The 15404-nt window shown below is 37.0% G+C and overlaps 1 protein-coding gene across 30 annotated transcripts in view; it reads right to left on the bottom strand.

Annotated features, from left to right (window-relative positions):
• LOC106877319 (tyrosine-protein kinase CSK) overlaps positions 1 to 15404 on the bottom strand; it is a 354354-nt gene that overhangs the window by 120177 nt on the left and 218773 nt on the right. Inside the window, exon 1 of one of the 30 annotated variants that reach the window (XM_089349663.1) lies at positions 10476 to 11258. The exons of 26 other annotated variants lie outside the window; for them this stretch is intronic. In XM_089349663.1, the coding sequence (XP_089205789.1) occupies positions 10476 to 10499 (24 nt within the window). In that variant the 5' untranslated portion in view covers positions 10500 to 11258. Of the gene's footprint in view, positions 1 to 10018; positions 10312 to 10475; positions 11259 to 15404 lie in introns of those variants that run through there. 3 more of the 30 variants (XM_014926207.3, XM_089349687.1, XM_089349685.1) reach the window with 3 other exon arrangements.

Raw genomic sequence — 15404 nt, 5'->3', positions numbered from 1 at the left:
TGTGTGATTAGAAGCTTAATAGGCGAATTGGGATAACTGATTATTTTCTACATAGGAGTTCTAAGGAAAATAATTCTTTCTAATTTAGGCACAAGAGCAGTAGAGAGTGTTAACCGATACCACCAATTCCAATATGAAACTGGTATCTTTATTTTATCAACTCCAAAAAGCGGATGAAAGGCAAAGTTGACCTCAGCAGAATTTGAACCGAGAACATAAGTCAAAATAAATACCACAAGGCATTTTATCAGGCGCTCTGATAATTCTACCAAATCTACCACTCTGAATAATAATATTCTTTCTACAATAGACACAAAGCCTGAATTTTTGGTGAGAAAAGCTATTAGATTACATTGACCCCAGTGTGTAACTGGTACTTAATTTATCACCCTGAAAGGATGAAAGGCAAAATCAACCTTGTAAGAATTTGAACTCAGAACATAGAAAGCCGGAAGAAATGCTGCTAAGCATTTCTTCGAACGATTCTGCTAGTGAATTGATTTGTCGCATTTTGTTTTTATTCAGCCTCTTAATCACAGAAGCCTTTTTACAAAATCTTATCAAGTGATCAAAAGTCACAGTGTGTCTTTCACCAAACCTTAAACCATTTTCAAAGAGTTTATTGTGTGGGTTCCATGACACAGCCAATTATAGGAACGTGATTTAAACAGTTCATCTCCATGTACTGTAAATAAAAGGCAACTATAGAGTAAATATAAGGCAAAAGTCAGCCTAGTGGAGTCAATGCTGTCAAACTCAGAAAAACAAGCTAAGGAGCTGCTCGCTTGTCAATACACATACCTCTGTCACTTACAGCAGAGAATTTTAACCAAGCCAATGTAACAAACAACAGCTAAATGGACTGGAGATGACAAACAATGGCTCCTTTGGTTTCAAGTCCCACATTACTACTGGAACAGCTTTGTGTGTGTGCTGTTATCAGTGCAATGGGTTATATATGTATTGTTCATAATTACATACATCTTACTATACATTTTATGTTATGCAACATGCACTGCTAAGTGGTCATAAATATCATTTTAACGTCCACGTTTCTATGATTACATGAGTCAGATGGAATTTGCTGCGGCGGATTTTCGACGGCTGGATGCCCTTCCAGTTGCCAGCCCTCACCTCTTTCCACGTAAGGTAATACTTCCTTAAGACCAGCTATGCTTTTACAGAAGATTGGAAACTAAAGACACTGCTTGCATGACGGTGACACTCATTTACGATTATCACATTATTACAAGACAACGAAACAGTAACACACACAAACACACATGACGGGTTTCTTTCAGTTTCCGCTAACCAAATGCACTCACAAGGCTTTTGATCAACTCGAAGTTATAATATAAGGTGTCACATAATAGGACTCAAACCTATGTGGCTGGGAAACGAACTGGTTTCGTGTTCACTCGCAATTTGTGTGTGTGTGTGTGTGAGTGCGCATGCACACACATACATGCCACTGAGATACTCATAAAAATAACCGATATAGATAACACAAAAATACAATGCTACAGTGTACTACAGAATATATTTAAAGAGGCGGGAATTTACATATGACAATAATACAGTGTTGGATAAGAATGTACAGATATACTTTGTCGTACACTTTAACATTGAAGCAAACCAATTTTGTTAATCGAACTAGTTGTCAAAGTGCGTGTTGCGCGCGCGCAAATTGGTTTATGGGTTTATAAATAATGCCTCGTTGGACAGTTAAAGAGGGTATTCAGAGAGTTTTTAAAATCTCCACACAGGACTGAAACTAGTCTTCTTTTTCTGTTCGATAAGGCAGTGTATACTCAAACAAAATGTTTATATCTGTCTACACGGTTTTGTCTAAACACGTATTGACGTGTTTCTGCGAAGATATTTTATCAACATACTAGCAGTATAACCCGACCTTGTCCGGGTGCGACTTATTATGCCATCTACGATAAGTCTTGCTAGCTGAAAATCAACTAAAAAAGAAAGCCTTACAACGAAAAAACCCTTATGATGTAAATATGTTCATAATTCAAAAGACGATGAAATTAATAGGGAAAGTCTGAAGGCTGCTTTGCGTAAAATTATTAAGCATACGTAAATTTCATCCGTGTAATTGGCTATAGAAATGCTTGTGCAAAACAACTTTTTGCGCTGCCCTGATTATACATAGCAGGGTAATCCCTTTTCACAGGAGCTAGGATGGCAATTTGTGATGAAGCAATTGCTGTCGATCTGTTGCTAAACAGTTTTGCCAGAATTCTATCAGATTGGGCAGAAGGTGTTGATGCACCATTTTGCATTATGTTCAAAGTAGCTACTGGAATGTGGTGAATTGCTGCAGTCTGTGGCTGTCATTTTAAACCGGTTGCTGTCTTTCCCCAGCAAACTCTCTTCTTTGGAGGCATAATCTATGTATATATTAAACAGAACAACAAAAGTTATAATAGATGGCAGGGTCGGTACTTTTCACATATCTGTAATTTTTCAGATTAACACCCACACGATTACCCAACCCTAATCCTAAACCTAATCCTAACACTAACCCTAAACCCTAACCCTAACCATGACCCTAAAAAACGTAACCGTAACATTAATCCTAAATCTGACCCTAAAACCCTAACCCTAACACCCTAGTGAAAATCGTGGTAAATTTACAAAAAATTGACGAACATGAGTTATATTTTACTGAATGATTGTGTACTTGCATGTGTATGCTTTTGAGAGAGCGAGAGAGGAAGAGGTAGAGAGGGGGAGAGAAAGGAATAGGGGTAGTTAAAAGTTTTCTTATGACTGCTTGTCTTCACTGGCTATTACTTCATTAGAAATCTAAGGATGCACATAAGCACATAATAGAGAAAAATGAAACAAATATGGACAACTTGCTCCGAAACACCACCGAGTGGGGAACACTTCTCAAAAATAACCTGCAGTTGTTTCCTTCAAAATTCCTACATGCTTGAAATGTACATACATCAAGGTACATTTGTACAAAATTTCATGAAAAAATATTCATTTTCCTGGAAGTTAAGAGGAATTTAAGTGGAATTTCCGAATATTGTACCCCACCCCCTTCCAAAACACTTTCACCGAAAATTTTTGTATATTTGGAATCTACATAATAAATAATATATGCATAGAAAATTTAATAAAAAAATATTCATTTTTATGAAAGTTATGACCTTCCAAAGTTGGGGGATACAACTCTGTAGTTATGCCATCAATGTTTTGTAAATATACCACGATGTGAATGACTGTGTTTACTTGCACGTGTATACGTTTGAGAGAGCGAGAGAGGAAGAGGGGGAGAAATGAATAGAGATTGAGAGCAATGTGTATGTTGTTGTCACAGGTCATGTATGTGTGGTTGTGTGTGTTTTTACGTATCTATGTTATGAAAAATAGGTAAAGAATACTGAGATGAAAGTTTAATCTATGACGTTGTATGTATCCCTTTCTCTCTCTCCCTCTTTAACTCTTACTCTCTATATTTTTATGTTGAGCGCGTGTGTAAGAATTGCGTTCCAGGTAGAAGGGATGAAATATAAAAGTTGCTAGAAACAACAGCCAAATCTCCCTTAAATCACACAAAGTAAACGAAATTTAAAAAATTTAATTACTGCACTGGAAAGTTCAGATCGAGAAAATTCCATTGATGTAAAAATTTTTACGAAAAAGTGGAAAATGTGGATTTCTATAAACATTCAAAAAGGCTTCACACAAACACACAACTTCAGATTTATATATTAAGATAGACGAGATGTCTGAACAGCTACAGATATATATATTTTGCAGTATATAATAATACAGCGTTCAAACAAAACACAGTTAATGCACTAACAATTCACAAGAACCAAGATATACACACAACCAACAGAGATATTCTTAACTAACACGTGCACAAACACATCCATCCATTGATGTGTTATAATTACCTCCCCGATTCACTATTAATGCTTAAAGAGGTAAATGACACCCAACAGTCCCTATTTTCCACAAAACTGCCCTCTGTTTCCGTCCGTCAATGAAAGTCTTTTATTATGAAACACTCGAACATGCGCCTCTAAAATACTTCACACTATCAGCTTCTCTCCTTCGTCATCAGTAGCTTTACGTGATGTCAACAGCAGACACTCACAACGTATTTAAAAACAAAAAACAAACATAAAAAAAGAAAGTCGCAGATAAAGACGTAATTGTATACAAGAAAATTTCGAAGTATTTATATATGATAATTCTCCGTTTACATGGAAACTTTCACAGCGATGAGAATATAAGGTGCGTGTGTGATTGAAAGAAAGAGAGAGAGAGTAATATGTATCTCATAACCATGACATGAAATACTCACCGACCTATTCAAAATTTTGTTTTCATTGTTGCATGGTTTGGAAACAATAAAAATAACAATCAACATAAAACTGTCTTTAGATAATGCGATGTTTATGCATATCTTTAAAATAAGTGGCGGAAAATTGGTGGAAACGAGTTTGTACGATAGCTAATTGTTTTTTATAGGATAAGATTTCATATGTAACAATAGGAAAAAGAAAAACAGTAAAACCTACAGTGTTTACTATATCTTTTAACATACAGATGTTAACACACGCAGCAAGGAGCCTAGTGAATCTATCCGATAACACTGGTTAATTCACAATATTTTGAGAGATTGGACTCAAACTGTGATCTCAGAGATATTAACAGGTACACGTAGATGAGCCATCAAGAACGTAGATGATGCGACGAAAGCATTATAGATAGATGGATCAGAGTGAGAGATGACCAGTGGGGTGAGTAGAATCTTGCTTGGACACAGGCCGAGGCTTAATTAACCTAGAACAAGGTTGTCTAGATGAAGGTGTATGCTGTAAGATCCAACGACACCAAAGACATGATGTGTCTGAGAATTACATCAGTAGACGGATGTTAACTTGTGACCGCACTAACACTGCAGAATCTTTCATCAAATTTCAGTCGACGTTGCTTGACTGAAGTATCTTTATATATCTTTGATTGAGTTACTTAAGGAACACGAATTTTCATGTCATTTCATGGGTCCGTTTATAGATAAATAATTCGTGGAATCTTGAGTGCAGGACATAAAACAGGAACAACTAAATTCCAGCTGAACAAAACATGTTAAAGTCGTTAGAACTTTTCCCTTATGGTGACAGAGTTTTGGAATAGCTGTCACTATTCTGTAGGGAAGGACAAACCCCACAAAAATTGGCGGACTGTGGGAGAGGGCAAAAACAGAAAACAAACTGAAATTTTTTTGAGGAAAAAAAAAAAAACTTTTCAGAATCGTAATTCCTGTTGCATGAATAATAGTAGGAATACTGAGAATGAAGGGACAAACCTTGCTCTTTTCCTTCTTCATTGGGTAATGATAGCTATTCCATACACTGTTCTTATAATTACTTACTTTTCAACGAAAATGTGACACCCAAAATGATGTCACTATTTGTTGCCAAAATTACATCCGTCCTCTAATCCGGCACATTCCCAAAGAAAAACGCAAAAATTACAAAGAGAAATTTACCAATTCTCTACCCACAGCACACACTAAATTCTCAATAATATATTCACTTTCGAGATCACAGAAGCTATTTTGAGCCATTTTACTTTCAAGTCAAGCCACAATGTTGTGAGACAACAATGTACGGGATTTCTTAAACTCATAAACCCAGTCTTTTACATGAGGACTATCGTGCAAGATTCTTGCTGGCTGAACTGAAACTGAATTATACAAAGTAAAAGCAACTTAGGCAACGTTTACATTGATAAGTTCTCATCATCGTAGGATGTTAAACTTTACAATCAAGAGAGAGAGAGAGCGCGCAGCGCAAACATTATGATGCACAATACGTTGTGTCGAGTGGATAGATCGTTTATTATATCAAAAGGTGACAGAGTGCCTACTCTCAGTTTCGTCCTAGGCTGTCCATAACAGTAATGAACAGACGGGGCTAAACTCAGGACAGATTCATTTGATACACACACACATACGCAAACTGACAGACAGATCTATCTATGCACGCACACACACATACAAGATGCTACGAAAGAAAATCTCACAGCTATCAACTTACATAAGGAGACTAACTGGTCCTGTTGGCCACTCAGATTAAACGAACCATACGAAGCTATTGACAGATCAATGCTACCTGACAGAACATATATGTCTGCCGATCACAACAGTCTTTCTATTTGCAGTCTTAAGGAACTTAGTATTATGATTCTATATTGCATTTAAGTAATAACTATGGTAAAAGTTGTAAATCGCCGTTTGAACTAATACAGTCATCTTCGCTCTGCAGTTCGTTAACAAGTAATGGTGTCACGATCGTTATGGAACCGACTTCCCTCAAACACACTTACACACATAAAAACATGTGCACGCACGTACACACAAAAACATATGCACGCACGTACACACACACACACACAAATAAAAACATGCATACACACACACGTCTGTATACATATGTGGGGACCGGTATGTCAAAGAATAGACCCAACGTTTTCTTTGCATGTCGTAAAAAGGGCGACTAAAAGAGATTGAGGTGGGATTTGCATTCCGACCTCGTAAAACCCTTACCAGTAACAACTACCCAAGCAGACCTATGTGTTGGAGGGTTGTCACTTGAGCAGTGCAAAGGTGTCCCCCACTTGGAGTAGGAAGGAAATCACCAACAAATGGTGAAACGTGTGTGCCTTGCGTGAAACTGGATGGACGGAAACTGGTTTTAGCCAGACTGATGGACTGTACCAGTTATACAAAGGAAAACTCTTGTCTCACTGTGTTACGCTGACTTTTCCTAAAGATTATGCTGTAATACCAAATACTTGTAGGAGTTCAGCTCGATCGATCACCTAGACCAGTGCTCCGCAACTGGTATGCCGCGACACACTAGTGTGCCACGAGACGATGTTAATAGGTGTGCCGCAGTGTAACCTGAATAGGATCTGTTCAATCTCAAGCTGCTTGAGATTGAAAAGGTGCCCTGAATATAATTTTTTCCCCGTAGTTTTAGTTATATTTTTAGTTCAGGGGTGCCGCCGAATTTTGAAAAGAATATAAGTGTACCGCAAGTGAAAAGAGGTTGCGGTGCACTGATCTAGACTATTCATCGTCGAAACCGATGAATTCTTTACTTTTAAGCGAGTATACAGTGCTCTGAGAAGAAATAATATTTTTTCCTCTCCTTTGACGTCAAGAAGTATATATAGGTCCTTGCTAATACTGACAGCCCACTAAACATCTCTTCTGTTCTCGTGTTCATCCTATTTCTTTCTGGTGATTCGTTTCATTTCACCCAGTTTGATAAAAATAAAAGAATAATATAATCTAAAATAAAGCGCAAATTAAGCTGGACATACAGGTGAGAGAGGGGCCCACTGCTGAAACTGACTGAATATGACAGAAGCAAGCAAGCAAGCACAAACAGATGAACTGGGAGCAACTTGGAAAGTGAGCACATACGCTGCGAGAAATAAGGTGAAACTGGATTTTTAAGGCGACAAGATGGCAGAATCTGTTAGCACGTCGCAAAAGAAAAAAATGCTTACACACATTTCGTCCGTCTTTACGTTCTGAGTTCTAATTCCATCGAGGTTGACTTTGCTTTTCATACTTCGGGGTCGATAAAATAATTACCAGGTGAGCACTAGGGTCGATGTAACCGACTTACCCCTCACCCAAAATCGCTGGCCTTGTGCCAAAATTTTAAACCAATATTTAATTAACTACTTCATAGCAACCCTGGGTAATTATTTTCGAAGGATACGCATATACATAAATCGAAATGTAATGTAAGGTATATATTTGTAATAAACATACAAATCGAGCTTCGCTGTAAAGAAAATGCTAACGCTATATGGCTTTTAATTTTTCGGCGGGGAGAAAAAGTGAGATTGATTTAACTAGTTTCTGGTATTCCTGGACTTTCATCAGAGAAAAAAAAAACCCCACCTCATTAGTAGCCAACAACTATCTATAAAGTATACAAATTTGGATCAAGTTAAACTGGTTCTGTCTAAAGTATACTATATATTTCAATGTTTCCGACAGGTAAAAACAGAAGAAGAAATCTTGTGTTGTGCATTATTAATTCAATAAACATTATGTCAGCTCATCTGTTATACAAATTAGACGAATCATTTTAGCTGTGTCCGTGTTTGTATACACTATAAATAGCTATAGGCTAGTAGTTTCTCCTTGGAATAAATATAAAAAAATTCTCCCTCTGATGAAGGTATAAGACAACTAGAAACTAATCTGTTTAATAAGTTGTTTTTTTTTCGGTGGAGGGGGGGGGGGGAAGAATGGAAAGAAACTTGTATAATTTCAACTTGTTTACTTCTTCACAACGAGGCTAAAATTCGGTTTATCAAAAAATAAAATAGGTATTTGCATGTCTTACGCCGTATAAGCGCAGTGTGTGTGTATACACTACCTCAAGTAATATATACAACACACACACACAAAGGGACTATGAGAGATGATTTAGTAATAAAGAAAATAAGGCATTTTTTAAAAATAAACACTTGAGAAGAGAGTATGTAAGACTTTTCAAACGTTTATTTTCAAAAATGTCTACATACACATCATCATCATCATCTACTCCACTACCTGAGACAAGTTTAAAAGCTGGTCCGAATTTTATCGGACGGTAAACTGCCGTAGTTATTGTACTTGTTGCTGTTTCGATCAGTTTGCATCTCCCGTTTATTATCTTCGAGTGTCACTTTCAGTTTATTTACATCTATGCAATGCTCCGATTTATATACTATTTGGACGAATTCAGTTGCCATCGCATGTGTTTGTGTGTGTGTGTGTGTGTGTTTATTTACGCTAAATATTCGTCGGTTATATTCTTCGACCGTCTTCGGGTACATACACATTTCATCTTACACCACATACCGATCGGTATATTCTTTCAGCATCTTCCAGTGACACGATATCTACCTATATTTGAAAAAGGTGATACAACTATATATTTTTACATGTACAGTAATAAATGGTACAGTTTGATTCTAGCCGACACACACATACAAAGTCATAAAACATTTGGTTATAAAATATAAGCTGTAAAAATTTAGTGTTGATCCTTCCTATAGATTTACACAAGTTCTCACTGACGAGAAGGGTTAACCAGATTGCTGTTTTGGCCCGAGGGCAGCTCAGATCGAGTACATCTATGATCCAAGACATTCCAGTGGTGACCATCCTCTCCTTGTTTTTAAGGCAGGATATTTCGAAGACTAAATTATCCAATGAGTCATTCCCTTTTTTAAGGCACGATTAAACGGAGATTTGGCTGCTCTTTCTAAAAGCTAACATCTAGAAGTTCCATTGTTAGTAAATAAGTAGATTAGCGGATCCGAACAGGTACAATACATTTCCTCTTCTGAGGACTACTTATGGATTATAATGAAATATTTCATCAATAGGATAACTGATATGAGTGATGTTATCAATTAAAGGTGTGTTAGGGAAGAAGGAACGGCTGTAGGGTATATAATGTCAAATAAGTCAGTGTATTACTCACTGGGAGTGATTTACCTTCTATAAAGGTATAACATGTGGGGAGCGAAAATAACACGTGTTTCAAAACAGATAAGTAGGTGGGTTGCAGTAAAGGAGCTTGTTTAAGGAGAGGGGTAACAAAATCCCGAATCATATATATTTTTAAATAGTCTGGTTCACTATGAGATCTAAACGTTTTTAAAAGTTGGATGGACTGCATTATGATTCTTAATTCATTTTGCTGTCCATCCAGCATATCTACTCAAGTCTCGAGTTGTAAATGCTTTCTCTCATTGCTAACATATTCTAAGAGCTAATGCATTTACACCAGACGGTAATGCTTAAATTTCGTCAACAACCTAAAAGTGATTCAACTCGGGGACAATTTTAGTACTTCCAACAATTGTTTCTTTCCAACAGTTGTTAATTTAATTTTGAAAATAAAAAGACTAATTTTCAAATGATTTGGGTACAAATAATTAAGATTCCTCTTACCTTTTAGTTTTGAAAAAAAATATTATGGCTGACCCAACAACTGTTTAGTTAATAGAGAAAAACATTGTTCATCCGAAGCACTTCAAACATTCGCGTGCGTAAGTTTCCTTATGTATATTCGTTTAGAGATTGTTAGTAAAAACTTAAATTTGTCCCCTACTCTTACCGATTACAACAGGACTTATAACGTTCTTTTCATTATAAATAAACTCAACATAATTTCTTACAGCTATTCTTTCATGCGCGAAGTGTTGTTGTTAGCAGTCTGGGTTATCAGAAAAGAGAGAACGAATGAAAAGTTACTTATGATCACTTTTAGTTTGTTTTTTACTGACTTTTAATAAACTGTAAACACGGAATCATTGAAAAAAAAACTTTCGCTGTATCTGTAACCAAAAAAGTAGCAGAATGATACTGCAAACAATAACAATGGGAAATTCGTAATAATGATACTTACATTAGTTGCAAAAAGGGATCGCATTGTGAAGAATTTAAAATAAATAATATGTAAATATAGATTTTAAAAATATGTATATGTGTATTGCTCTCTTTGATGACCTGCCGTTAAAAGAGGCCCGATACGTGAGAGGTAGACAAAAATAAAATCAACGTGGTAAGGTAATTCCAGAAAAGAGATTCAATAACTGAAAGAACGGACAATCAGCTTGAGATACGTATTTCACTGTGTCCGGTAACATGTGTAAACTCCATCCTTAAGGTCAACAGGACATAGTGTGAGCAATTTATTATAAGATTAATAATTAGTTAAGTGAATGAAACCCCCCCAGAATAAAAAAAAAATGTCATACGAGACAAAAACCCTGACAAAACGTAGTGCTTGCTCTGTTGCTGTTGGTATAATGAAAGAAATCCTTGTCTAGAGAAATTTCAATGAGGCTAAGACGATGAGTGAGGAGGAGGGAGAACAGAGAGTATTAGTCAGAGAGTGATCGTCAACAGAAACAAAGACGGAGAGACATGAAGGGGAGGAAAAGCTGGTTGGCAGCAGTAGTAATGTTCATTACAATCAGGGCAGAAAGAGGAGAACCACCCTAGTGCAACATCACTCGCAACAACACACTCTTGAAGCTTTTCCGTCTAAGTTTAACTAGACAAATAATGACAGTCAGTATCTTTTACCCTGACCACTATGTTTACAGACGACTGTACACGTCATTATTGTATTGCTTCGGGTTCCCACCTTCCTCCTGCTAGTTATATGTGAACTTATCTTTATAGTAAGAATTACATTTCTGTTTACTAGAAAGAAACAGTCCGATCGAGAAGACAACCGTTGCGCTTTTATACATTTGACTACATCTTTTAAATTAAGACAATCAAAACATTTTCTTTTAAGACAACGAGAGTCGATAACCGTGTGCACTTCATCCTAAGTTTTAATCAATAACAGAAAGTTAAATGATTGTTTCTTTAACAATTCAGAGGTTGTAAGAGTTACAAATCACAATACTAAAAGTATATCTTCAACAAAATATCCATGTAATAAGAAAAGAAAAAAAAAATCGAACAAAAATAATGTAAATAATTAAAGGTGTAGGCATGGCTGTTGGTAAGAAGCTTACTTCCCTACAACATCGTTCTTTATTCAGTCTTACTACTGACCCGTGCCGACCGGATTTGGTTGAAATCCCATCGTGTGTGTGTGTGTGTGCCCAGCAGTTCTTGTTGCTAACTGTGAGCTATGAGGACACTCACAGCTTATCGAATTTCCTCGAAACTTCGATATGGGAAAAACCGTTTCACGTTCGACGCCAATAAACTTATTGTTCCTGGTCGCACTGTCCACTTTTTGTTTTCTGTACCTGCCACGGACTGCTTGAAGCTTACAAACTTCTTAGACTCGGATCATTGGATGTGTGTGTGTGTCTTTGTATTTGTCTCATACGACCACTTGACAACCAGTGTTGATTCGTTTACATCCCCGTAACTTAGCGGTTCGGCAAAAAAAAAAATAACACACTAAGTACCAGGTTTAAAATGAGTACAGGATCGACTTGTTCAACTAAAGCATTCACGGCAGTGATCCAGTATGGCCACAGTCGAATGACTGAAACAAGTAAAAGCTAAATGATACAAGTTTGTTTACAACACTCAGTAATTACCTTCTTAACGAAGTTTACCGTATACGTTGATATGAAGCTATTCAAAGCTGAATATCAACAGCATCAACTTCACCGAGGTCAGAGATGGACGTAAAACCTTCCTTTATGTTTGTGTGAACGACCCCCACTAAAAGAAAATGTGAGGTAGACACATGCACACACACTTCTTACTTTTACTTTTTACTTCTGGTTTTGATCACTGGACAGCGGTCATACAGAGAAACAACCTTCAAGTATTTGAAGTTGTTCACATCAATCCCAAAACTTATTTCAACTTGATACTTATTTCATTGATCTTATAATTAGTGAATGGCTCAGTTATAAGGATTCTTCCCACCCCACCATTTTTTCTTTTATACAACACCGGTTACGTTTCTTGAAACGACACCGGTTTATATATAAACACAGATACGGGAATAAAACACACACACACATATATGCACACACCTATGTATATATATATATATATATATATATATATATATATATATATATATATATATATATACATACAAGTAAAGAACTGAAACTTTAAATTCTACTGATTCTGCATTACGAAATTTTAAGTTTCAGTTTTAATAAATGTATTTTGACAGTCTCTACATTCATTAGCGAGTAAAACTTTTTATTATTATTATTTATACTGAAGTCTTAACGCGTATATCTTTAGCGTAATATCAGAATAAAGATTGAGAGTACTATATAACTTTATAAAGGACCACTTATAATAAGCTACAACAATGAACTGAAACAACTGTACAGCCTTAAAAGAAACTCTCCCTTAATAAATGTGCGTGTGTACACACGCACACACGAGCTTCGGCCTACCAAATTCCATTCACAAGATTTCGGTCAATACACACATACATACATGCGTGCATGAATACATACACACATACATGCATGCATACATACATCCACATACATACATACATACATACGTACGTACGTACACACGCACACACACACGGCTAGCGGCAGAGAATGTGCTATCAAAGCTTCGAGGGAGGTTGCATCGTGCATGCATTTGTGGTGAGCAGACTTGATAAGGCAAGTGGTTAGACGACCCGGAAGGGCAGAGATATTTCTGGACTGATTGAAGTTGGGTTCAGAGATAAGGTGAGAAACAGATCAAGGGTGTTTGTAACGTCACTGTCTGTTAGGGCTGGAGGCTGGGGGGATGGAAGTAGTCTATATAGAGAGTAGAGAACTGCGAAAGATTCGATTTCCACATCAGTGGCATCAGCAGGAGATGTATGTGAAAACGAAGTATTACGAGCATTGAATTCACATAGGCTGATGACTTCATAGAAAGATGTCTTTGATGCTTGAAGAGATATGGTTGAATAGTTCTTGGTGACTGGAGTTTAGAGAATGCTAGAGGAAGCAGATACATTAGGAGGAGTTGGGTAGGGAGACTTGGAGACAAAGTAACTTGAAGTCTTTGTTGCCGAGTTCAGATAGGTTAATAGTCTGGACAGCAAAGACGGACTTTAGATAAGGATCCAGAAATTTGTCTTTAAGCAGATTTGAATGCATTTATTTAGTAAGAGTTGATGTGCAAAAGTCTAAGAAGAATCACATTCCTTGGAAGAAGAGGTAGAATTGTCCAGTAAGCTTACTTCTCCTTTTTGACATCTAGGGAAATAACAAGAAGGCATTAGCATATTATAAAGTCACTATAATCCCTTCTTTGTCTGTAGTATACGTGTAACACACTGATCTCTGCTAAAGGTACTTATGGTGAGTCAGATAGAGGAGTTGATCTGAGCAGTGTAATGTAATAACCACCTGTACATATATGAAATTCATGTCTTGACTGAAATACATTAATACATATATTATAACTAATAAACTGAATATACATAAATGTCCTGTTGCAGAACCTCACCTATTTCCAAGTAAGGTAATATTTCGCCATGGCCAGACATATTCTCACAGAACATTGGAAATAACTAAGGCATTCATTTACAACTACCAAATGATGTTAAGATAAGGAGACACAAGCATCATCATCATCATTTAACATCTGCTTTCCATGCTGGTGTGGGTTGGACAGTTTGACAGAAGCTGGTTAGGCAGAAGACTGCACCAGGCTTCAGTGTCTGTTTCGGCATGGTTTTTATGGCTGGATACCCTTCCTAACACCACCCACCTTGCAGAGTGGACCAAGAGCTTTTTACATGGCACCAGCACCAGTGAGGTCAGTTTTTACATGGTTTTTACAGCTGGATGCCCTTCCAAATGCCAACCACTTGACAGTATGGACTGGATGCTTTTTACATGGCACCAGCACTGGCAGTGTCACCAAGTAACCTGTAAGACAAAGATCCTTTGAGAGTGGTGGTGGTAGTGGTGGGGGCATTGGAGGAGGTGACTTTATGCCAGGTGATGAAAGGTTAGAGTATGACAGAGACAGAAACAGGTGTCTTGTAGTGAAAGAGATACATAGTTACTCGATATATAAATATGAAAGAACAATATTACTCCTACAAATAATAACGTTAGTGGTCGTGAGTGTATTTATACACACACACACACACACACACACACAGGTTTCTTTCAGTTTCCCTGTCAAATCCATTCACAAAGCTTTGGTCAGCTCAGGGATATTGTAGAGGACACTTGACCAAGGTGCCATGCAGTGGGACTGGACTCAAAACCACATGTGCAAGTCTGAAGCAAAAAAAAACAATCCTAATTACAGAAAGCAGGAGAAAAAAATCCCTACATCCTTTATGTGTACTGTGGAATTGATGTGTACTGTGGACGAGTCTATCTGTCAATGCAAATGTGTGGGTAAATGTTCATATATTATTTCTTTATTGCCCACAAGGGGCTAAACAAAGAGGGGACAAACCAGGACAAAGGGATTAAGTCGATTACATCGACCCCAGTGCGTAACTGGTACTTAATTTATCGACCCCGAAAGGATTAAAGGCAAAGTCGACCTCGGCGGAATTTGAACTCAGAACGTAACGGCAGACTAAGCATTTCGCCCGGCGTGCTAACGTTTCTGCCAGCTCGCCACCTTCATAAATGTAAATGTTCATATATATTATCACCACTGACAGAGCACAAAATACTCTGCCTTTTATGAAATAGCAGTAATACAAATCACTATATTTAGATTAGACAGCAAATGTCTAAAATGTTGATGGACCTAGAAACTTTACTGTTCCAAACAAACTGAAAATTCATAAGAAAATATAAAAGAAAGAAGAAAAAAAACTTCATAAAGAATGTTACAACTTGAACACAGT

The sequence above is a fragment of the Octopus bimaculoides genome, chromosome 3 (assembly GCF_046866305.1).
Source record: "Octopus bimaculoides isolate indiv1 chromosome 3, ASM4686630v1, whole genome shotgun sequence".
In the NCBI taxonomy this organism is placed as follows: Eukaryota; Metazoa; Mollusca; class Cephalopoda; order Octopoda; family Octopodidae; genus Octopus; species Octopus bimaculoides.
Note: the sequence above shows the minus strand (reverse complement) of the source record. Positions and strands in the feature narration are given on the sequence as shown.